Raw genomic sequence first — 25,745 nt, 5'->3', positions numbered from 1 at the left:
AGATGAAAATTTATAAACTTAGGCATAGTTTGATATCATTAAACAAAATCCTACCTGGGGCCAGCCCAGTGGTACAGCAGTTAACTGCCCACGTTCAGCTTTGGCAGCCTGGGGTTCGCTGGTTTAGATCCTGGGTGCAGACCTACGCACCGCTTGTCACGCCATGCTGTGGTAGCTGTCCCACATTAAAAAGTAGAGGAAGATGGGCATGGATGTTAGCTCAGGGCCAGTCTTCCTCAGCAAAAAAAAGGATTGGTGGCTAATCTTCCTCAAAAAAACCCCCCAAAAAACCACAACCCTACCTATAAATATATCTGTGTATGTATACATTTAAACAAGTCTGAAAATAGATATACTGAAATATTAGCAGTAATTTCTAGGCAGTAGGAATATAGGTACGTATTTATACACATATATATAGGACTTTATTCTCATTTTTTCTACATTTTCTGAAATTTTTATGGATGTGTATTATTTTTATAAGAAAAAAGAAAAGCTAAAAGAAAAATTTTAAACCAAAATAGAAAACACAGATATCTCCAAGCAGTACAAGCCAGTGAAAGATAATTGGAGAGAATATCAGGAGGTCTAAATTCCTGTTTCTGACTCCCAATCCTTTGCTCTGTGACCTGAGCCAAATCTGTGTCTCTATTTCTCCATTTATACAGTATAAAAGTAATTAAAACAAATCTCACAATAGGGAGAATAAAATGAGACAGAACGTGTTAGAAAAAACACTGCATATGTTATACTTATGAACACGCTGCAAATTAAAAAACAAAGAGGACTTTCTCAATTTTTAAATTCCCCTTCCCTTAATCTTCACTCCTTTGATAATTTTTAATACACTAACAAATGTATGATGAAGTACCCAGAGTTTTAGCCTCAACTAGGCTCTGAACTATTTTCCAAGTAAACATTTCCATACTGATCGAGATAAAGTGCAAGTACAGACCTTGACAGTAACAGCAGTTCACTGGGAGCCTGACCTGCTCTTGCTGGCTGATCTCACAGAGGCAGAACGGAAACAATTCATGTTATTACGCCTAATTTCCAAAGTATGTTTCAAATTAGAGTTTAAATTTTTAGAGCACAGGGAATGTGTCTTTTTTTTCTAGACCCAAGCCTAACTGTAGACAAAGCTGTTAAGTAGGATGGGGGTACTGATTACCTCTTCTTACTTGTGGCAGGCACTCAGTGACCTGATGCTTTTCCCCCCTCCCTCATTTCAGCACGTGTTCAGCTCAGAGATCTAGGTTGGGAAGCTTCCGGATCTAATGCAAACCAATGCACAAATAATAAAGCATCATCTTTTTTCTACTTTGCAAATGCCATTTATTTCCTCTGTCAAGAAGGTCCTTTACCTACTACTTGGTGTGTTCCTAATTCAAATGTTGCCTTCTGATCACATAGATGAAGACAGAGTTGAGCCCGGCTTCTCCATGCTCCCAAAGGCTCCTGAATGTTTGTACTGATTTCTCATCAGAATTCATCAGTGATAGAACTCCAAGTTGTTTTTTGTCTGGCTCTCATGCTCAACAATGAGCTACATGACAGCAGAGACCGAGTATTACAGGTCTGGAAAATCCCAGCAACTGGTATAGTGTTGGGCATGGTAGGTAATCAAAAATGACTTCTTGAATAAATAAATAGGATGTTATTCCTAAAATAGGAATTTGCAATTTAATAAGGTCCTCCATACAACACCCACATAGGGAATCATCTTAGCTGGCCATCTACTCTGCCAGTGGGTTCTACAGAAACTAAAGCAAAACAAGAGTGAAGTACACATGAAAGAATTAGATAAACAATACCAGGCAGACAGTTTTGGTGACTCCAATTAAAGCAAAGAAATAACGAATCTTTAAGCCAAATGACTAGCAAAATATACTTCAAAAAAGTGTGAACTAATTAATCTAAAAAAAAAAGAAATTTGAAAAACTGATAACGAAGAAAACACTGGAGTGCAATAATTCTAAAAACATGTAAACTCTTAATTAACAGGTCAATTTAACTGGAGAAAGGTCAGCACTTTTAGCCAAAAACACTCATGCAACAACCTGGTGCCTACCGTGAAAGAAACACTCTGCTACTTGACTCATTTCCTGCCCTGAAAGAACTCGGGATCTAAGGTAAGAAAGAGATACGGATAGACTACTGCAATTCAAAAATACAATGTAGGGGCTGGCCCGGTGGAGCAGCAGTTAAGTGCACACGTTCTGCTTCAGCGGCCCAGGGATCGCCGGTTGGGATCCTGGGTGCAGACATGGCACTGCTTGGCAAGCCATGCTGTGGTAGGCGTCCCACATATAAGTAGAGGAAGATGGGCACGGATGTTAGCTCAGGGCCAGTCTTCCTCAGCAAAAAGAGGAGGACTGGCAGTAGATGTTAGATCAGGGCTGATCTTCCAAAAAAAAAACAAAAACAAAAACAACAATGTAGTAGGTGCAATATTAGACATAAGTACAAAATCTTCCAGGAGTACAAAAGTCTTTGAGGGTGGGTGGGTAGGAGGGAGCAAAGTTCCAGAAAGGCTTCCAAGAAGAGCTGATGCCTGATCTGGGCAGGAATTCACCAGGAATAGTAGGCAGAGATTCTTGACACACCAGAAAGCATAAACAAAGGGACTGAGGCAAGAAACAACATGGATTCAATGAGCCATCCATGGATACAGAGGCCACAGGCTTCCCTTTGCAGCCGCCCCTGACACAGGAAGGGTTAATAATCACTGGAAAAAGCTTGCCAACAAACTGTGACCCGGAGGTGAGAAGGCCGGTTAGCCGCCCAGGGGCACAGATGGAGAAACGATATCGATATCGGGAGCAGGAGGGACCGTTGCCTAAGAGACCTTGCCTGCTCCGAGATAAAAATATAGGAGCACAGCAATAACATGATAATATCAAAACAGAGGCCAAGGGAGGGCTCCTTGAGAAATCACTAAGAATTCTTGGCATTCGCTAATTACTTCATCCAGAACACCTGTGTATGTTTAACAGCTGTAAGCTATGTATATATTGAAACGCTGGTTATAATAAACTCAGAGTGGCCATCAGCCCTCTCCGCATCTATCCTGATGTGTACATTGGATTGCGACACCGACACCCTTGAGCCTTGTAGCAGCACACTGGGGTACAGACAGTTCATTACAGAAAGAATTACACATCTTCAGTCATATGCTCCTCCAGATTGTAAAAGGGAACCACAAACTGGCTTAGAAGGCTTACTTTTAAGGACATCTGAGGGATGTAGTGTGGCAGTGTAGAAAGTTCTGGAGTCAGCCTAAATTTTAAATCTCGATCCCCATTTATTAGGTATATGACCATAGATAAATTACTCTTTAAGCTTCAACTAACTCATCTGTTAATGGGAATGAACCTCACATACTGAGAGTTATTACAAGGGTATCAAGATATATACAAACCAGTCGTGCCTGGCATTTAGTAGGCATTCAATGCACAGAAGTTCCATTACTCATTCTCATGATTAGTTCCAAATGGAACTTTCCTTCCCTCTTCACATCATTACAGACTGGACTTAAATCATTGGCTAGGTTCCACAGTTCACTGCCCAGTCTATGTAACTGTCACACATTTTTTGAGCATCTCTTCTTTGAGTGCTCTGCTAGGCACTGGTGCCTTGTCCCCCCACTGCCCACCAAAGCTCATATCCATCTCCTAATTTCCTTTTCACTCTCTGTCTTTAAATATTTTCTTCTCTCACCCTACCCGTGGAAAACTTTTTTTCTTGTCCATTATGTCCCACTGAACACACATTTCAGGGGCTACCAGTACACCCCACAAACATAGCACTAATCCTAGGCCCTTTCATTTCTATGGTGGTAAAAACCCTGCAAGGTCACATTCAGTTACATTTACTGCACACACAAATATCCTACAAATGAGTCTTTGTATATATTTGGTATTCTGGTGACATTGGACACTACCAAATAAGTAATTCATCTGCCCAGAGGGAAGGATCTCCTTAGATGTGTGGCATTTGACTCCATGAAGTCACTATTCTTTAGCTTTTCCAGAGAGCCAAGATGAGATACCACCTCAGCCAGTGACTTTCTGCTATGGAACCAGTTCTTATTCTAATGATTAAGGGATAAATGTTTCCCGGGGGACTTAATTTGAATACTGAATAAAACAAAATTACTGAATTTGGCTTCTCTTTTGAGGAGATACATCGAAAGGCTCCCAGAAATGTTCACAATTAAAACAAATAGGAAGAGAAAACATTGCCCCAACGACCTTGTGAGGTAATCATTTCTGTTGGATAGATGAGGGCATATAAAGACTCGGAAAGGTGAAGAAGTGACTTGTCTGTGACCACAATGCTATTAGTGATGGAATGAAAATCTGAATCCAGGTCTGGCTCAGAATCTAGTGTTTTCCACTGAACCACAGATATATCTATTCAAACAGCCATATCCCTCATCAATAATAATAATAATATTATTACAATAGTCATTGGCTAACATTTATCCAGTTCTTCTCATGTGGCAAGCACTGTGCTAAGCAATTTATGTATATGATCTCATTTAATATTCACTATCACCCTATAAGGTAGGTTTATCAAGATCTCCATGTCACAGCTGAGGAAACGGAGTTTTATACAAGTTCAGTAATTACTTTGTTCCCATGGCTGGCAGGGAGTAGGGCCAAAGTTGAACCTAGGTCTAATTCCAGAACCCATTCTCTTAATCATTATACTAGACTGCAAGAAACTCAACTCTAGTCCTGGCTCCAACCAGGTGAGCCATTTAATAGTACGGTCTCCATTTCCCTGTTAATTAAATGGGGATCTTGTTACTTATCCCTACCTGCTTCACAGAGATATTGGGATTATAAAATGAGAAACTGTATAAGCTTTAAGAAGGGAAATTGCTATATAAATCTAGGCACTGTCACAAGTTTCACTCAGATCTTCCCTCTCCCACGATCATAAAGGGATTTAGGTGACATCATTAGCTCTCAAACATCCTCTGAAGTGGGTAGTATTATTATCTCCACTTATCAAAAAGCTGAAGCACAAGGAGATGATGTAATTTGCTAGTCAGTGGCAGAGGTGGGAATAAAATCCAAGAATCTAACTCCCACTGCTTATATTATTATGGTAAATCCTATTTCTGCCTTTCAAACTTAATTATAAAATAGACTAGGGTAGAAATATTCATGTCCACTTCAAAATACAGATTAAATACTCAGAGAAATTAAATTTTCTACTGCAGTGATACTGATACAATCTCCAAGGCTCTGAATCCTTACATTTTAGAGAAACTGCATAAAGAATCAAAAAGAAAATTTTTCCACTTCCTTAGTATAGACTTCAGCTCTTTAGTTTTCTCAAATAACTTATTATTAATCAAAGGTTACAAAACTGGGTGAGTCATTACCTAGTTTCACCTAGTGAGTCTATAAGCTTCCAAGGGAATATAAAACCTCAATATTAAACTGTTCCCTCATAAAATCAGAAAAAAAGCACCAAATACATTCTCATATCATAAATACCTAATATAACTATATAATTTGATTTGGAAATTATTCTAACATATCAACCCACAATACCCTGAACTCAAAATTCAAGTTCCAAAGCAAATGGCATAATTAAAACAATTACAAAAGTGCACATGGCACCTTTATGATCATTCTTCCATACAGAAATCAAAATAAGTTCTGTGCTTCCCACATAAGCCTCACCACAGAAACATGCAAACCTTAAAGTAAAATAAAAAGTGCTAATGGGGCCAATTCTCTGGGTTAAATAGGGGATGAGTGTCCAGTCTAGTTCCCAGATTATTAGCTCTTCCTAATTCTTGTTTTCTAGAACACCACCACGATCTTTCAGTTATTACTAGCTTGATAACCACATATTTTGAAATTACCACAGGGACCAGAGGGAAAATAAGAGAAAGAAATATCCATTTTCAAAACTGAACTAAATACCAGAGTCCACAGACACTTCATTATTACTCTCTCTCTGACTTATAAATGAAAAACCTGTCATTTTGTTAAAGGGACAAAAACTCAGTCACAGGAACCCAAATGTTGTTCTGCTAATGTCAAGAGAGTTGCTCCTTGAGTGGCTTGAGATGTCTAAATTCACTCCTAGCTACATAACGAAAGTCCTACCACCTTAACATTTGCAATGAGGTGCAAGTACATGACACAGACTCCTGGCTTTTCAGAGATTGTTTTAATACATTAAAACAATTGAAATTGTAATTGAAACCAATCATATCTCCTGTTGGGTCAGGGGCTCTAAGGTCTCTCCAACTTTAACGTGAGCATGAATCATCTGGGAATCTCGTTAAAATGTAGAACGATTCAGAAGCTCTGGGACTGCATGTCCAACAAGCTCCCAGGTGATGTCAATGCTACTGCTTGATGGACCACACTTGGAGTAGCAGGACTCTAAGGAATGTTTCCAAATAGAACCTTAATCAGATGTTTATTCTCAAAATATACAGTCTCCACCAAGAGTTTGTAAAGGGAGATAATATTTCAGAGTCTAAAAAAGGCATCTGCTTCCTCTTGCTTTTTTTGTGATTTTTATCGTTGTAAACCTAATGTAATACCTTAACAAAGGGCAACTTTTAAGAATGTCTTTTGTATTGACAATTTTTGGAGGATTGATTTGAACGGGGCTTGAATGGATGAACATAAAACCTCAAGCCTTTTGTAATAAAAGGGTTGATTCAAAATAAATATTTTTTAATTATGTCAAATACTAATGAAAAGTAATGTTTACGAATAGTTTATAAGAGAATCATTTGGAATTAATAATTTTCATTTTCCCCACACAATAAATAGCTTATATACTAAAGAAGACAGCTTTCCTTAAGCAGGAGTAAAAAAGCCAACAAAAATAAAGTCATGCCCACGGCACAGTCATAATATTATTTTTAGTGAGGAACAGACCAAGATTAAGATATACAAAAGTATATGAGGAGAATTACATGCCATTAAATTTGTCCTAGAACCTGGGGGAGGGTTCAGGGAAAGAGAACAGCTGGTAAATTTAAGAAAAATTAACTGGAAAAGATTACACATGAGAGCACTAGTCCATCCCCCTTAAGAAAACCAATGAACCCCCACAAACTTTCGTTTTTAGGTTTCAACAATGTTTTCTTTTCGTACGCTCATTAGTCCAACCTTCCCTGCAAAATCCAACCAACCATCATAAAAATTAAGTTGGCGAGAGGTCCAGCTGGCTAACTCCACGTTTACCCTCAGATGCATTTCAAGCCCAGGAGGGTAAAACACGTGGTGGAAGGAGCAAGAGTAAACGGAGAACCACGTCTCTTCACACAGAGGGAAGCCTCCCACGTTGAGCACCTTTCTGCACTTTTCAGGGTAAGGTGTCTCAGTGCTTTCGTGCACGCTTCAGCCCCATCACAGTGAAGGTAGCAGCCGTCAGTTTCTCATAAACAAGGAACATGAGAGCAGCAGTGAGCACTGTCTGCAGCAGCTTGGCTTCAAGGCCTTTGTAGAGTCCTATTATTCCAAAACGCCTGAAAGGAAAGAGGTTTGAAAAACATAAAATGTTTTCTTTATAGAAGTCAACTCCTGCAGGAAAGAAACATACTATGCTGATAGCTACTTTGCAAAGGCTTATTCTTAGGATCAAAACAAGCAATGGAAGTTTTAGCTATTAACAGACTTCTGTTGTCAAATTACTTCTTATCTTTAAAGGTATCTGGGGACTGATTAAAGTTTAGTAGTCATGAGCCACCAATACTCTCTCTATATAATTACTATTAATCAAGAGAATGCTGACAATATCCCACAGATAGGAGGCAGGTCCTAAAATCTCCTACAACCATCTTAACGCTAAAATTTGAAAGCTAGTAACTTTTAGATCTTTACTTTAATGCTCTCCCAACTCAGTTATTTCAACTTAATAGTGTCTAAATGGTAGGAAAGCTGCCCGTTGGTTTGGATCATTTTAGCCTCAAGAGAACTAGAGAAAGTGATAGAAATAAAAAGCTACCTGATTCTCAGCCTTCCCCTATGTTTGATCTTCTAACTCAGTGTTTCTCAAATTTAGCATACAAGCATACCTGAAGGCTTGTTAAACCACAGATTACTGGATCCCAACCCCAGAGTTTCCAATTCATATTAAGTCTGGGATGAGACCCAAGAATTTGCATTTCTAACAAGCTCCCAGGTGATGAGGAGGAGGATGTCAGCCTGGGGACTAGCCCTTTAGAACCACTGCTCAACTACAGACAAGAACGCTTTAACTAGAACCAGGAGTCCAGAGTAAATGATCTCTCCAAAATTATTTGTTGAGAGTGAATTAATCTCATGCTAGTTCATCAGTAACTCCAGGGCTAGACACATCATGCAGACTGAGATATTAAAGCTAACCAAGTGCTCCATTCAGAAGATATTCTACATTTTATATATTTGCTACGTGTGAAAATCTATTATTTGGGAAAACCATGTGATATAGAAATGAACAGCCTTGACCCGTGAATTTCTAGTTCATTGACTAACATGAATTATGTTCCCCCAAGAAACCCAAGAAAGTCTACCTCAGTGTTTCTCAAGGTGAGGTCCACTGCGAGATAGAAAACATATATATTGGTCTCTGTCTCTGGTTCCTGGCACAGAGCTCCTAGAACCTTCATAATTTCCTAAGTAATACGAGTACTAGGAGCATCTTTTATACAAATATTTGATCTGTGACCCTGGTTCCTGACACAGAGTTCCTAAATTCCTTGGAATTTCCTGGGTGATAGTGGTGTCTTTTGTTCAAAGAGGTGACTGTTAGTGGGCTCCTGGATGGGGCTGCTCACCAGAAAGACCAAGCCATGATTATAAGGTTGGAATTTTCAGCCCCACCCCATATTCTCCAGCGATGGGAGAGGGGCTGGAAACGGAGTTAATGATAGATCATGTCTACATGATGAAGTCTCCATAAAAACCCCAAAAGTATGCCAAAACAAGAAGTAACAAATGTTGGAGAGGTTGTGGAGAAAAAGGATCCCTCGTACACTGCTGGTGGGAATGCAAACTGGTGCAGCCACTATGGAAAACAGTATGGAGATTCCTCAAAAAATTAAAAATAGAAATACCATATGACCCAGCCATCCCACTACTGGGTATCTATCCTAAGAACCTGAAATCAGCAATTCCAAAAGTCCCATGCACCCCTATGTTCATTGCAGCATTATTTACAATAGCCAAGACGTGGAAGCAACCTAAGTGCCCAGCAACTGATGAGTGGATAAAGAAGATGTGGTGTATATATATACAGTGGAATACTACTCAGCCATAAAAAAAGAATACAATCGTCCCATTCACAACAACATGGATGGACCTTGAGGAAATTATGTTAAGTGAAATAAGCCAGATAGAGAAGGACAATCTCTGTATGACTCCACTCATACGAGGAATTTAAACATGTAGACAAAGAGAACAGATTAGTGGCTACCAGGGGAAAGGGGGGGTTGGGTGATGGGCACAAAGGGTGAAGGGGTGCACCTACAACACGACTGACAAACAATAATGTACAACTGAAATTTCACAAGATTGTAAACTATCATAAACTCAATAAAAATTAACTTTAAAAAACCCTAAAAAACCAAAAGCATGGGGTTCAGAGAGCCGCCAGGTTGGTAAACCTGGAAAATCTATGTTTTGGGAGGGTGGATACACCCCAGGCTCCATGGGGACAGAAACTCCTGTGCTCAGGACCCTCCTAGACCTTGCCCTATGTATCTCTTCATTTGGTTGTTCATCTGTATCCTTTATCATATCCTTTAATACACTGGTAAACCTAAGTGTTTCCCTGAGTTCTGTGAGCTCTTCTAGCAAACAATTGAATCCAAGGGGGAGGAGGTCATGGCAACATCTGAGTTGTAGCCAAGTAAGACAGAAGTTGTGGTTAATGTGGGGACCCACTACTTGTGATTGGCATCTGAAGTGGGAGTCAGTCTCATGGGACTGAGCCCTTAACCTGTGGGACTTGATGTATCAGGATTGAGTTAAATTGTAGGACACCCAGCTGGTGTCACAGAAATTGCTTGGTATGGGAAAAATCCCCACATATTTGGTGATGAGAAGCATCAGAAGTGAAGTGCTCTGTGTGAGTAGTAAAGGATAGATATATAGAAGTAGTGTAGGTTTTCTTTATACCCACTTACATCAGAATCACCAGGGTCTATTTAGAAATAAAGATTACCAGGCCCCACTCCAGAGGGGAGGCATGAACCTGTATTTCAAGAGGCTCTTAGGTGATTATTAATTGTTCAGAAGTTAGGAGAGGCCTGGCATGGTATACTGCACTGTCCAATATGGCAGCTACGTATGTAGCAATTAAAATAAAACTACAAACTTCAGTTTCTCAGTTGCACTGGCCACATTTCAAGTGCTTAACAGCCACATCTGGTTAGTGGCAACTGTACTGGACAGTGCAGATATTTCTTTTCTTTTTTTTTTTTTTTTTTTTAAAGATTGGCCCCTGAGCTAACAATGGTTGCCAATCTTTTTTTTTTTTTTCTGCTTTTTCTCCCCAAATCCCCCTAGTACATAGTTGTATATTTTAGTTGTGGGTCCTTCCAATCGTGGCACATGGGACGCTGCCTCAGCGTGGCCTGATGAGTGATGCCATATCCACGCCCAGGATCTGAACCAGTGAAACCCTGGGGTGCCGCAGCAGAGCACGTGAACTTAACCACTCGGCCACGGGGCTGGCCCCAGACCACATTCAAGATGGTGAAGACATCCATCACCCCCAAAAGTATCCTCATGTCTCTTTGTAATTATTCCCTACCTTGACCTACTGTGGCCCCAGGTAACCACTGATCTGCTTTCTGTCACTACAGATTATCTGCATTTTTTAAGTTTTATACAAGTGAAGTCATACAGTATGAATTCTTTTTTGTCTGACTTCTTTCACTCAGCATAATTATTTTGAGATTCATCCAAGTTGCTGTATGTATCAATAATTCTTTCTTTTTTATTTCTGAGTAGTATTCCACTGTATAGATAAATCACAACTTGTGTACCTATTCACCAGAAGATGGACATTTGGGTTGTTCCCCATTTTTGACTCTTACAAATAAAGCTATTGTTAACATTTGTGTACAAGTCTTTGTGTATTTCATTTCTCTCAGGTAAATACCTTGAAGTGGAATGGCTGGGTTCTATGGTAGGATTATGTATAACTTTTTAAGAAAATGCCAAACTGCTTTCCAAAGTGGATGTACCATTCTATATTCCCATCAATAGTAAAGGAAAGTTCTAGTTGCTCCACATTCTTGCCAACACTTGGTATGGTGAGCATTTATTTTTTACTTTATATCAATTTTTTATCTTTGATTTTATTTTTTATTCCAAGTATATTCTATTTTTATAATGAACTTATTTATCTCCAGAGCATCTTACATCCAGGAACAGTAACAAAGTTACAGCAGCTTTTGCTTCAAAGGAAGTCCCTGACTTACTCGACATCCCTAAGGGTCAGTTTCTTTAAGCGAACCAGGGAAATGATGATAATACCTGCCTCATGGGGCTACTGTCAGGATTAAGTGAGATTACCCATGTAAAGCATTGAGCTCATTGTCTGCCACAAAACAAACATTAAAAAATGTTAGCTACTCTTACCATTGTTTTCACTGTCATTATTATGGTGATAACTGTATTATTCTTCCCATTCCCTGCTCCCTTTCCCACTGTAACTACTGCTCTGTAATGTGTGTCTATTTCTATCTACAAAAGAGGTCACAGTGATGGAAGCACCACTCAGGCAGATGGTCTTTATATTAGACTATATGAGGGTTCCCTTTTTAAAGGAGTTCTGCGTATTCAACTAACAAAGAATAAGGACCTGAATTTTCCATAATTTCCCCAAATGCTGTCATATTGCACTAAGCCCCTAAAATGAGAAATGTCTGAGCAGGACACACAAGGGAGAAGTTTCTAGGTGGCCACTGCCAAGGCAGTAGTACAAGATAAGCAAATCAAACCACTTCCTGGCAGAGAAGGCTGTTGAAAGAGAGGACAGAATGTGAAGCATCTACAAAGCTCACCTTACTCGTTGGTGAAGAAGATAGAGAACATTACGAAGACTCCCCAGTGTTCTGTTTTCTGGGTTTAGTCTGTGACGTCCGAACTAGGGAAGAAGAAGAAAGATAAATAATTAGTTTATTATACTGCATTTTTATCTTAATTTCTACCTGTAGAGAAAATTATGTTGGAGTAATATCTTACAGCATATGGTAATAAAAATATCCAATTAGTATGCAGATTTCATTAATCCTCTATTTTTCAAGGAAATATCTCAATGAGATAAGTGAAAATAAGAAATTTCAACGAAGCAAGCATGAGAATTTTCAGCTCACAGAGAATTACGGGGAAAATTCTACCTCAAAAGAAAAATACATGCCCAAGATGAAGATTTAAATATTGGTGGTATGGCTTAACTTCCAGTCCGTTAAGAAGTTCTGACAAACGCTAATCAATTAGAACCTCTACAGTTTAAGCTCTTCACATTACAAAAGTGTCAAAATACATTTATTTGATGCTACTGAATTCCTTTATATTACGTACCAATTTTAAAATAGTAAATTGGTAAAAATCCTTTTAACAGAAGGTAATAATTTTTTTGAACTGAAATACTCCTTTCATGTCACCTCCATTATCTATCAATAAGTCCTCTGAATGTTTTCATCAAGAATCTGTCCACATCTCGCCTCTCCTCTCCACTGCTACTGCCTAAGTCTAGGCCACATCTCACCTCTCCTCTCCACTGCTACTGCCTAAGTCTAGGCCAGCATCACCTCTCACTTGTATTACTGAAATGGCCGCCTACCTGATCGCCCCCCTTTTCTCTTAGCTTGCTGACCGATTCATCACACAACAGCCCCAGTAATCTTCTTGAAATTATAAATCACATCACATCACTCCCTAGTTTAAAGCCCTTCAAAGGCTTCCCACTACGGTGAGAATAAAATCCAGTCCTCACTTACAGCCTCCCTGTTACTTTTCCAATCTCATCCTGAGCCACTCTCCAGCTGCAGCAGCCTCCTTTCTGTTCCCAGGATTTGCCAAACTCTTAGCACATCATGTTTCCTCTAGCTAGAATGCTCTTTGCATGGCTGGGTCCTTATCTTCCTTTAAGGCTTTTACATATGCCTCCTCAGAGGAGACTATCCCTCATCATCCTATCTAAGAAGATACCCATCATGCCCCTCTCAACTAAATCACGGAATGCTGTTCACTTCCTTTATGGTTTCTCAATTTGTAATTACATATGTATTTTGGTTATTTACCTGTTCACTCTCTCATCTGTCACTTCCATGAAGGCAGGAATTAGGACTGTTTTATTTACCATGTACCCAGCTCCTCACATAGAGGGGGTGCTTAATAATATCTCAGTGAATAAATAACTGAATAAATGAAAAACCAGAAATTTGAAAGTGCTCAGAAAAGATAAATCATTAATTCCTCCTGATGAACTAAAGGAATCAATCTCTGATTTGTACAGGATAATCTAAGTAAATCAACTTGAAGGAGAAGAAAGTAAACTTATACTTTCCCTGAATTCCTTAAAGAACCTTCCTCCACATTTGGGTTTTCTGGCATACTATGTTACCTAAGATATTGCAAATGAAACTTTGTTCCAAACCAAATAGGAAACCAACAGAGAGCCAGCTTGGTCACCAGAATATCAAAGAAATGGAAAAATGGATGAGGAATGCTCTGGCCTACCAACTGACTACTTTATTGCTTTATTAACTTTGCCTTAAACAGAGAAACCATGCATTTTAGAATGTTGTTTGACTAAGTGCAGGAAGAACCCCAGCACTCACCCTTAGAATTGACTGTACCGTCTGCATGGGATAGGTGACTGTAGTGGCAATCGCTTTGGCTACTGCACCAATGATGAACACATCCACAGAAGAAAGCTGGAAAGCAAAGAAAGAATGAACCATATCAATCCAAACAACGAGAAAGCGTCAGAGATTATTACTTGCTACTTTCAAAATCAGGGATTACCTTCATTCGTTTCTTTAAAAGCTGCCGCTTTAAACCTTCATAGAACATGAATTGGATGGCAGGATTGAAGACCAACAGCAAGGAGGGAAATGTGCCATTCCATAAAGCCAAGATTCCTTCATCTCGAATGATCTGGTGGAAAGCATCTGAGCAAGAAGAAATCAAGGACTTTTGATGACAATCTCCTAACTAAAGAAGACAATGTGAATTATGTTCAAATGGACCTGGAGCACAAACCATACTGGTTCTATTAAGATTTCCTTCTTGCAATGATATTTTAGGGGCAAGTTCATCAGTAACCACTTTTCGATAATCATCAGACACTGACAGTCATCAAGTTATTGAGTGACCAACTTCAGTTACAGGCAATTCTTCCTGCTAATCTGAGGTTAGAATGTCAAGTTTTCCTAATTGTCACCACCACTGGGAACTCTATATTACAAAGAATTGTGACTTGATAGCGCATGTATTTCATAACAAAGTACAGTACAACAAAAGATAAGAGAGTTCCCTGGAGTCCATTATATAGGATTCAACTTAGAAGAAAACCAATGTTCTCATTCCTGAGACGAAAACATGGGAAAGGAGAACCTGGCAATGTGGTACTATTAAGCTCAAAGATATCACACCCTAATCTGGTATCTTTATCCAAAGACAACACTAGGAAAAAAAAGTGTATTCACTCCCCTCCCACCTATACTCTGTGGGAGCAGTTTACTTCTCTACCCCTTGTCTTTGACCTTGGCCTCATGATGTGCTTCGGCCAAGAGGAAGTTGGCAGACAAGATGCAAACAGGGGCTTGAAATATGCTCGTATGACTGGGCCTGTCCTCTTGTACTTTTGCCATCACCAAGAGAAGAATATGCTCAGGCTGGTCCCCAGAAGAGGACGAGAGACCGTGGAGCTGAGACTCCCAGCCTGGGGTCAGCCTAGAAGAGTCAAATCTCTGTCATTCTACAGACACATGGGCAAAACTAATGCTTACTGCTGGATGCTGAGATGTGAGGTTGTCTTTTATGTAGCATTATTGTGACAATAAATTCCAGATACAAAGAGAAGAGAAAACCCTTAAACAAGAACTCACCCAAGAGACACTTACCAATAATACCTTTGTAGTTGGTTGGTACAATGTCTTCATTTCTAAATTTTGCCCCTTGCAGCTTTAGTCTGGTGTTTACGACCCAGAGTGGAGTTGTTAGCAACACATTCACCACTCCTTTAAAAAAAAAAAAAAGAGTGAGAGACAAAGGGAAAGCAAAATATAACGTTTTAAGCTTTGCTACGTTGTTAAAGCTACACATCACTGCTCCATTTATACCTCTCCCACTGACCTACTTAGAGACCTAAGGAAAAGTGTCTATCTGTGACAGGGTACAACACAAGCCACTACTGTTAGAAGCAATTCAGAAGCCTTGCTGATAGCAAAATGGATGGCACAGTCTCTCTCCATGTGAGAAGAGTAATGAGTTTCCTCATTTGTATAACAGGAGGCAATCTATTTGTCAATTTATACAGCATCCAAGGTAGCAATTTGATATAGTTTTAAATAACAGCTTTAAGAGAGGGGAAGTGGCTTACTGATTACATGCTAAGTCCATGACAATATCAGATAAAATACACATTTTACAACTCTCATCTAAGTAGTTCACAAGGTTTTGGTGAGTATGGATCTGGTACAACGGGTGACAGGTGGGACAAAGTAGTGATATTGGAAAGTGCTTCAACAGAGACTAGAGGCTCATAGAAGAGATCCTCATCATTTAGGGAATTAGGATAGGCAGGCAGCAAGCAGTAGTTACGAACTGTCACAAAACACCTGAAACAGCTTCACAAACATCATGATCCTTACAAGCTTAAGGATGGGGATCTTGGTCCCCCAAGGTTGCCTTAGAGTGGAACAATTAAAGCCAGGTGCTTCTTTTTTGAAAACACATGATCACAATTTAACACCATCTTGAGATATTAAAATATTCCTCATCAGTCCTGAAATGGTTAAAAAAAAAACACAGAAAACCAGACAGAGTTGTAACAAAGTGCCTGACACACAGTATATACTTTATAAATATTTGTTAAATAAATATTGAACAAATGAATCAATGAACAAACTCAGCAAATCACCATACATCGAGGTATCTGGCTCTAGCCATGCTCTGAAGAACCAAGACACACAATCCTAAGAGAAATCTTTTACTAAAAGTCATTTAAACACAATAGGAGAAAGAAAGTCTTGATTTAAGGAATCTCAAAATATACTATACAGAAAACACAGTATGATGAAGGATAAATGTGGTAAAATAGCCAAGAGATTAAAATTCTATTTCTTTATTTGTTGCATACAGTTGCAAAAGTAAGATACTTTGCTATGTACTCTTAGGAACATTATGACAACACATTTCTCAAAATAAAATACATTATCAAATAATTTTACGAGCTGTATTTGTTATAACACCAAGGAGTTATCTTTAGTTATGACTGATTATATTCATACAATGTCACTTGAGGCATCGATCATAATCTGAAAAAGTCCTACCTAGACTCTTGCTAGTCTCATTTTTAAAAAGTGCCAGTGCCCAAGAGGCCAAGACAGAAGAATATCAATACATGCCCATTTGCCTAGACGTCATACCCATTTTAATGCAAGGTATACAAGACTTAACAGAAAAATCAATAGCCAGAAAAATCAGACTAGAAAGTGCTACTGAGCAGTCGACTGCATTTTTTTTAAGATGAAGAAGAGGCGCTGGCCCAGTGGCGTAGTGGTTAAGTTTGTGTGCTCCACTTTGGCAGCCCAGGTTTGCGGGTTCAGATCCTGGGTGTGGACCTACACAATGCTCATCAAGCCATGCTATGGTGGCATCCCACATACAAAATAGAGGAAGATTGGCACACATGTTAGCCCAGCAACAATCTTCCTCAAGCAAAAAGAGGAAGATTGGAAACTGATGTTAGCTCAGGGCCACTCTTCCTCACCAAAAAAAAAAAAAAAGAAGAATAAGAAGAAGAAGAAGAAGAGGAAGAGAAGTGAGCTTAGAACCAGAGATCACAAGCTTCCATGGATACTGTAGACAGGCACCATGTATATACCTTTCTAAACAAACGAAATAGACTGACCATTAAATAAATTCTTTAGAAATCAAAATTCCCTTCATGCTCTAAGAGACAGGCACACACAAGACACTTCAGAGGCAATGCAGCCAAGACTAAGATTTAACCATTATTTAAAATTCTGTTTTCATAATCCCCATCAATAACACGAGCTGAAAGACTGAGAGGATTCTAAGGACAAGCTCAAGTACAAAAATGTACTACATCATTTAAAGAAGAGAATATAAAGTCCTTGTAAAAACATTTTGTATTTCAAAGCTTTTTATTTGAGAAGTTCAAGTACTTTGTTCATCCTCTAAGCCAAAATAGATAGAGAGGTATTTTTTAACCGCTACAATTTTATGACTTCTGGGCAAAGATACTCAAAATACTTGAGGATCCAAAACTTTAGTAAAAACTTGCAACCTATATAAGCAAACAAAGGACAACATTCCACAGAGGAAAAACAAGCTATAAACGGTTACGATGAGTGATTTCTGAATCTTACTAACGCACGATGGATATGGCTGAAGGACAAAGAAAGCTGTCTGCTTATTTATGACCCTGTGTAGAAAATTCTTCTGCCAGTTCCAAGCTGTGGCTGTTACTTTGGCTCTAAGATGGGAATACTCATACTTTACCTACTTAAGGACAGGAGATTGTTTTTCTTCTAATTTGAATGAATCTCTTTTCTTTCCCTTTCCTTCTTTTGTGAAAAATCACAAGGAAACAGAACCAAAATTAAGAGATGAAGAACAGTTACTGACACACTCACTAAAATTATTCACTGATACAAGAAATAATTGGAACATAGCTATTTACTTTTGAAATCTGGAAAACAAATAGTTTTAAATCAGTAGTGAGTTTCCTTTGTTAAGGAGAGACAACAAGAATGAAGTAATATGTTGGGTGCCGTCCCTGGTAGTATAATGGTTAAATTTGCGGACTCGGCTTTGGCAGCCCAGGGTTTGTGGGTTCGGATCCCACGTGTGGACCTACACACTGCTCATCAAGCCATGCTGTGGTGGTGTCCCACATATGAAATAGAGGAAGATTGGCACAGATGTTAGCTCAGGGCCAATCTTCCTCACACACAAAAAAGAAGCAGTATGCTAACTGGGTATGCACTTCTAGGAAATATGTGCAGTGATCATTGATACGAGAAAATGGCAGATCAGAGCTGGCCCAGTGGCACAGCAGTTAAGTTTGCACACTCTGCTTCGGTGGCCCAGGGTTTGCTGGATGGATCCTGGCTGCAGACCTACACATTGCTGATCAAGCCATGCTGTGGCAGCGTCCCACATAGAAGAACTAGAAGGACTTACAACTAGGATATACAACTATGTACTGGAGCTTTGGGGAAGAAAAAAAAGAGGAAGATTGGTAACAGATGTTAGCTCAGGGCCAATCTTCCTCACCAAGAAGCATACTTTAAAAAAAAAAGATATGTCTAATAGGTTACTTGAGCAAAATTAAAGTGAGCTTAAGCGAACATTAAAAAAAAAAAGGAAAATGGAAGATCAAGGCCACAAAGCTAACCATTTGGCTCCTATGAAAGAATGCAACTTGATACATAACAGGAACAAACCTGCCTTACCAGATTTAAGGCCCGAGGACAGGAAATTAATTTGAACTGTCACAACAGTAACACCATTGGCATTCAAAAAGAATTACTGGTAAAAATCCCAATTTCATAAAAACAGCAAGTACCTTCTTTATTTAAGCCATCTGTTTCTAAATTCTTCCACAAGTTATTAAGCTATATGCACTTTTGTCTGTGAAAATACAATAAATAATAATAAATTTCTAAGTTTCAAGCAGAATTTGAGTAACAATAATACTGTTCCTAGTTATCCTTGGAGAGAAAACATTTCTACAGAGATAATACAATGACAGGGCTGACAGCAGGAAGAGAAAAAGCTAATTATTATAAAAGCTAATTATCCTAAGAATGCATAGATATTAAGATATGAAAACACGTTATGAGCAGAAGTTTAAAATTCACAAAAGTAATTTCCAAGGGATTCCCTACCTTCAGAAAAGAGAGGAGCTATAATCAGAGAATCTCAGAACTATGAAGGACTGTAAAATTCATCTGACCAAGGGTCTCTCAACTGATGACCCTCAATGAGGCATACTGACATTTGGGGCTGGATAACTCTGTTTAGGCTGGAGTGGGAGGGTGTGCTATTGCGTAGGGTGTTTAGCAGTATCCCTGGTCTCTACTCACTGGATGCCAGTAGCACCTCCTAGCTGTGACAACCAAAAATGTCTCCGGACATTGCCATATGTTCCCTGTGGGTCAAAATCAGCCTCAGTTGAGAACCACTGATCTAATCCAATCACCAAGTGATTATTCACTTTATTTTTGAAAATCTCAAAGACAGAAATTTACTCTCACTCCAATGGCCTATTTTTTCCAAGAGCTGTTAGAAATTTCATTTTTACTCATATTAAATCTACCTTCTTAAATCAATTGGAAACATACATGAAATTAGCTAGTAGATGTTTTTCACCTGAGGTCTGCATTAGCAATTCTGAAATGACTTTGTGTGTATTTTAGGATAAGTAAATGTATTGCAATCCTGGCCCAGTTCCTTTAGGTAAAATAGAACAAGTCCAGTCCCTCCTCCACAAGTCATCTGTCCATGGTCTGCTCATCAAACATATATTGTGTGTCTGGTATGTGATAAGCCATGTTCCAGGTGCTGATGATACAGCAATAAATAAAAATGAAAATCCCTGCCCTCATGAAGCTTACATTCTGATGGTATAAGACAAGACAAGAAAGTAAAATATGTCATATGTTAGAGAATAAGAGTTAAGGAGAAAATTTAAGCAGAGAAGACAGAGTACTGGGAGTAGAAGTGGCTACTATTTCAGATATTGTGGACATTTAGGGAAAGACCTTAAAGGAGGTGAGGGAGTGAACCACACAGTCACCAGGCAGAGGAAACAGCAGGTACACGCCCTGAGGCAGAAGTACGCCAGGCGTGTTCAGCGAGAAGGGGCCAGTGTGATGGCAGTGGTATAAATGAAGAGAAGAATAGGGGCCAGATCATTATAGGGCTTTGTAGGACAAGGTAAGGACTTTGGCTTTTACTCTGAATGAGATGGGAAGCAACCGGAAGGCTGTGAACAGAGAAATAATATGATCTCACTTATGTTTTAACATGAATATAGATTGAAGGGGAGAAAGGAGGAAGCAGGACATCAGTTAGGAGGCTCGGAAGATAATCCAGGCAAGATTTGATGGTGGTTTGGACTTGGGTGGTAGTGGAGACAAGTGGTTGAATTCTGGATACCATATGAAGAAAGAGGCAAAAGGATTTGTTCATAGATTGGAGGTGCGGTCAGGGAGAGAGGATTAATTCAGGATTTTTGGTTGGGCAACTAGAAGACTAGAGCTGCCACTTAGTAAAATGGAGATTACAGGAGGAGCAGTCCTTTAAATTTAATTCATTTGTTCAATATTTAATCAGCACTTTCTATGTACCAGGCACTGTATTAAAATACTGAGGATGCAGAGATAACAAAAATGTAATCTTTGCCTTTAAGGAATTCACTGTCCGGTAGAAGAAAAAGAAATATGCAGACTATTACTATAGAGGAAAGTAAGCACTGAGACAGACGTATACACTATGTTGGAGCACAGAGGATGGGCACCTAACCCAGAATGAAACCTGGAGGTGGTGGGTATGGGAAACAGGGAAGGCTTCCTGAAGAGGAGGTAGCTTGAACTGAGAACAAAAGGACGAACGGGAGTTAATAAGATGAAAAAAAGCAGTAAGACTGTTTCAGACAGGCGATGAAATATGCAGTAAGAATGTTTCAGACAGACAACAGTAGCTGTAGAGGGATGGAGTTACTAAATGGCTTGGTATATTCAAGGAATCAGTCTGGCATAAGAGGATGGGAACAGTAAAGATCAAGCTAGAGAGGTAAGGAGTATCAAGGCAGATCTTGTACGTGAGGCTCTTATCCTGTGTGGAGTGGGGGCCTTGTATGCTGAGGCACCATGACTTTATCCTATATGCAAGTGGTAGCCATTGAAGGTTTTGAAGCTGGGGATAACATAATTAGATTTGGGTTTCAGAACAGCAGTTCTCAACCATCTCTGACAAGACATGTAACAGATGATGCTCACAACTGACATAGACCCATCTGCTCCCCCAGTATGTCAACTGGAATTCCACCCTTTCTCACACATTTAAGAAAACATTTCAAAACGTAAGTGAATTAGAATGATATTACTACAGTGAGATTTCTTTTAACCATCTCCAAATAATGGGGTCATTAGATACACCTATGTTCCTCTTTCCCTTTCTAAGACATACTGACAGATGCCCACAGCACACTGAATACCCTGTGGCTAGCAGGCTACTCTCCGACATGCCCATGCTTGTCTACTTCCATCCCACAAGAGCATATTGTGTCTTTTCTCAAACCTACTTATTTCAGTTGTATCAATTACAGTAGGAAAGCATTATAGGTATCAGTTATGCGAGAAAAAAAGCACAAAACCCTCATCAGTAAACCGATATGCCTTGGCCAAACATCAAAAAGTTGAAGTATATATTCATACATCTTACGTTAAAATACTTAAGGTAAGTAGGCTATTTATGATATTCTCTGTGTCAACTGACTTTTTAAAACTAACTGGCCTACTATACCAGTCTAGCTGTGTTAGGTATGGGAGAATCTACTATAATGATAAATTGTGTAAGTTAGAAAGAAAATGAGCAGAGAGCACAGTGAGAGAGATTAACAAGGGGTGTGTGTACCTGGTGGATAATGGGATGTCAGATACAGCAAATAAACAGCTTTGGACAATAAAAAGGAAAATATTTCAAGATATAGAAAATGCAGAGCAGATGTCTTAACAACCATATATAAAGTATACATATCTTATATATAATTATAATATATTTAAGATTTTATATACAATATATATTGATATGAATGATATATATGAACATATATATATATATATGTATATGAATGATACCTGCTCTTACGGAACTTACATTCACTAAGTAGAGACAGACAGAAACTAAATATTCACAGTATCAGGTTAATGGCTCCCTAGTGCTTCTTAAGTCTCAGATGACAAGGATCCAAAGCCTTGTAAAATCTGCCTCCTACTCACCTCTCTAACCTTATTGCTTATGTTCTTATATAGTCACTTCACTCACTAAGTAAATTAAACTAACTTCTAAACATGATCCTGCATCTTTTCAACTCCCTGCTATTCCCTCCACTGGGAAACTATCACCACTTGTCTACAAATATTACTAATCCTGCTAAGGCTCAGTTCAAGAGCCACCACTTTCTATAAGCAGATACTTCCCAGCCAAAAGTGACCTCTCTTCTTCCTATGAAACCCTAAAGCATTAAAACTATTGTGATATTACCTATACTGGTCTGTGCACTAAAACATCTTTCTCGCCTCTGACTAAATGCTTTCATACTCAGGGTGCGCTTCACAGGTGTGTGACCTGTCCTGTGCTTGGTTTAATGCTTTGGTGTCACCTATCTTGAAATGCTTAATGAATCATGAACAAGGAGTCCTGCATTTTCATTTTGTACTAGAATTTATGCAAATTATGTAGCCAGTCCTGTTCATGTTAAACACCTCATGTGAACCTCAGTCAAAAAAAATCATGGAAAGTAAGAAGGGAAGGCATTAGAGTCTTCATTTTTTAAAAAAGAGACCTTAACTTCCATAAATTCTGGTACAGGCTGCTAAACAGGGATAACTGATCTTCCTCTCTGGATTAAAAAGATAAAAATAAGTCAAGTCAGCACAGAAGTAAACCTTTGTGTAGACAGTCAACTGATCTTCCACAAAGGTGGATACTTTCGAGCATCAAAGGACATAATCAACAGAGTGAAAGGCAAGCTATAGAATGGGAGAAAATATATGCAAATCATATTATCTGATAAGGAGCTAATATCCAGAATATATAAAGAATATCTACAGCTTAACAACAAAAAATTAAGTAACTGGATTAAAAAATGGGCAAGGATGGTGATGAACACAATGCAGTTTATACAGAAACTGAATTATAATAATGTACATCTGAAATTTACACAATGTTATAAGCCAATACGACCTCAATAAAATAATAATAAAAAAATGGGCAAAGGACTTGAATAGACATTTTTCCAAAGATTATATACAAATGGCCAACAAGTATATGAAAAGATATTCAATAACACTAATCATCAGAGAAATGCAAATAAAAAACCAGAGTGAAATATCACCTCATACTCATTAGGATGGCTATCAAAAAACCAGAATATAAAGTGTTGGTGAGGATGTGGAGAAATTGGAACACCTGTGCACTGCTGGTGGGATTATAAAATGGCACAACCGCTGTGGAAAACAGTATGGAGGTTCCTTACAAAATTACAAAAAGAACTACCATATGATCTAACAATCTCACTTCTTGTTATATATCCAAAAGAATTGAAAGTATAGACTCAAAGAGATGTACAGCCAGGTTCATAGCAGCAACTATTCATAGTAGCCAAGAGGTGGAAACAACCCAAATGTCCGTCAATAGATGATGCATAAACAAATACTGTATATACATACAATGGAATATTATTCAGCCTTAAAAAGGAAGGGAATCCTGTTACATCCTACAACATGAATGAACCTTAAGGACATTATGCTGAGTGAAATAAGCCAGTCAGAAAAAGTCAAATACTGCATAATTCCACTTATATGAGGCATCTAAAGTAGTCAAGTTCATAGAAACAGAAAGTAGAATGGTGGTTACCAGGACCTAGGGGAAGTGGGGAAAGGGGAGATGTTCTATGGATATAGAGTTTCACATTTGTAAGATGAAAACGTTCTGGAGATCAGTTTCAGAAGAATGTGAATAAACTTACTACTAAAATGTACACTTAAAAATTAAGATGATAAATTTCATGTTATGTGTTTTTAACGTACACACGCACAGCCAAGTCAGAAAACTAATTATGTTCTTTGTAGCACTACTTTGTGCAAAAATAACTTTAGAGGTTATTTCATACGGACCACAAGATAAATATTAAAATATAAAAAGATTTTATACTCAGAAAACTTTCTTACCTGCAACAAATCCAACTACCAGATCTTTTCCAGTAGTAGAATTTTGACCTTTGACCCAGATTGCTTTGAGGCTATTAAAAGTGTAGAAATAGACGAAATTGGAGCAGCAGAGGCTGGAGATAACTGGAAACCACCCTCGATATGGTGCCAGGCTAGGGGAAAAACACAAAAAGCAAAGTAAAGATGCTGGAAAAAAGCCACTAGAAATGGGCAAAGTCCTAGGAAAGGCTGATCATCATTCACATATTCTCAAAGTTCATTCCTACACTACAATGTACTCTAAACTGTACACTTATCTCACATTCTGAAGGACGCCTAAACCAAGAAATCTTTTCTAGAATTAATGAAACCAAAGAAACAACACACATACAATGACTGATTTACTGATTTTCCCCCTTGATTTCCATTAGTAAATTATTATGTAAAATTAGAGACAATTCCCCATGGCTATTAATATAGCATCATTCATATTTTATTACAGGGCAGGAACATTTAAATATTTAAAATGAAGTAAATATAGAAAATAGCGCAAAAGAAAAAAAGTGATGGGGCACAGGAAAGTTATAAGGGCACAGGAACCAGACTGAAGGGGTATCCGTTGGCCAAACCTGGGACAACTTGAGCACCAAAATGATAAAGTATAGTAATCAATTGTAAACTACTGAAAAAACAGAAATTTCTAAGTCTATACTGAAACTAAGTAAAATATCTCCTCATAGACTGCTCATAGTTGCAAGAGAGGAAAAATACAATTATTCAGTGGCTAACTGGAATCTAAGAAATCATAATTAACCAAAGAAGGGCAGGTAGATAATATGTGACTCCGGAGGTGATACCCTGAGAAGGACACAGTATCACCTATGCATTACTCTGGCCAAGAATGCTTAGCCTCAATCTAATCATGAAGAAACATGAGGCAAACTTAAAATGAGAAACATCTTATTTAAAAAAGGGGGGGGCATATATTTTTTAAAAATATCAATGTTATAGGGGTAAGGGGCTTTGATGTATGGTATCTAACTTATTCTCAAATAATTCTGAAAAAATTTGTGTGTGGTGTGTGTAATAAAGAGAGAAAGGGGGAGGGAGGGATGGAGGGAGAGAGAATGAGCACAAATAGTAAAACAAATGGGAAAAAGTGTTAACAATAGGTGAATCTGGGTAAAACATATACTGGTATTCTCTGTACTATTTTTAGTTTTGCACCTTGTTGTAAATTTGAAATTATTTCCAAATGAAAAGTTAAAAAAAAGGTACATGATCAAATGCATCTGATAGGAATGAGCTAATAAACAACTATAACCTTCTTCAGTTTACTGTACATTAAAAAAAATACTGGTTTCATGGAAGACTATGATCAAGGATCAAAATGGCCAAACACACAACTTTAAGGAAATGAAACCACTATGTACTTACAAGTCAGGCAATTACAAATTCACAAAACTATGAGGCTATGAAAATGTAGAGAAAGTGAGAGTAGGTATGTTGGAGGCCCATGAATCTCCTAAGGAATGGCTTTGTCTAACAAAGATGAACAAGGTCATAC

The 25,745-nt window shown here is 38.5% G+C and overlaps 1 protein-coding gene across 4 annotated transcripts in view; it reads right to left on the bottom strand.

Annotated features, from left to right (window-relative positions):
- Positions 1 to 6,179: 6,179 nt before the first annotated feature.
- Positions 6,180 to 25,745, bottom strand: part of SLC25A17 (solute carrier family 25 member 17) — a 39,033-nt gene continuing 19,467 nt past the window's right edge. For all 4 annotated transcript variants that reach the window (XM_046646858.1, XM_046646860.1, XM_046646859.1 and 1 more), the window contains 6 exons: positions 24,200 to 24,351; positions 15,113 to 15,229; positions 14,013 to 14,158; positions 13,826 to 13,921; positions 12,044 to 12,126; positions 6,180 to 7,516 (listed from right to left, as the gene is read on the bottom strand). In XM_046646858.1, the coding sequence (XP_046502814.1) occupies positions 7,369 to 7,516; positions 12,044 to 12,126; positions 13,826 to 13,921; positions 14,013 to 14,158; positions 15,113 to 15,229; positions 24,200 to 24,351 (742 nt within the window). In that variant the 3' untranslated portion in view covers positions 6,180 to 7,368. The remainder of the gene's footprint in view (positions 7,517 to 12,043; positions 12,127 to 13,825; positions 13,922 to 14,012; positions 14,159 to 15,112; positions 15,230 to 24,199; positions 24,352 to 25,745) is intronic.

This window comes from Equus quagga, chromosome 19 (genome assembly GCF_021613505.1).
Source record: "Equus quagga isolate Etosha38 chromosome 19, UCLA_HA_Equagga_1.0, whole genome shotgun sequence".
Classification (NCBI taxonomy): domain Eukaryota; kingdom Metazoa; phylum Chordata; class Mammalia; order Perissodactyla; family Equidae; genus Equus; species Equus quagga.
Note: the sequence above shows the minus strand (reverse complement) of the source record. Positions and strands in the feature narration are given on the sequence as shown.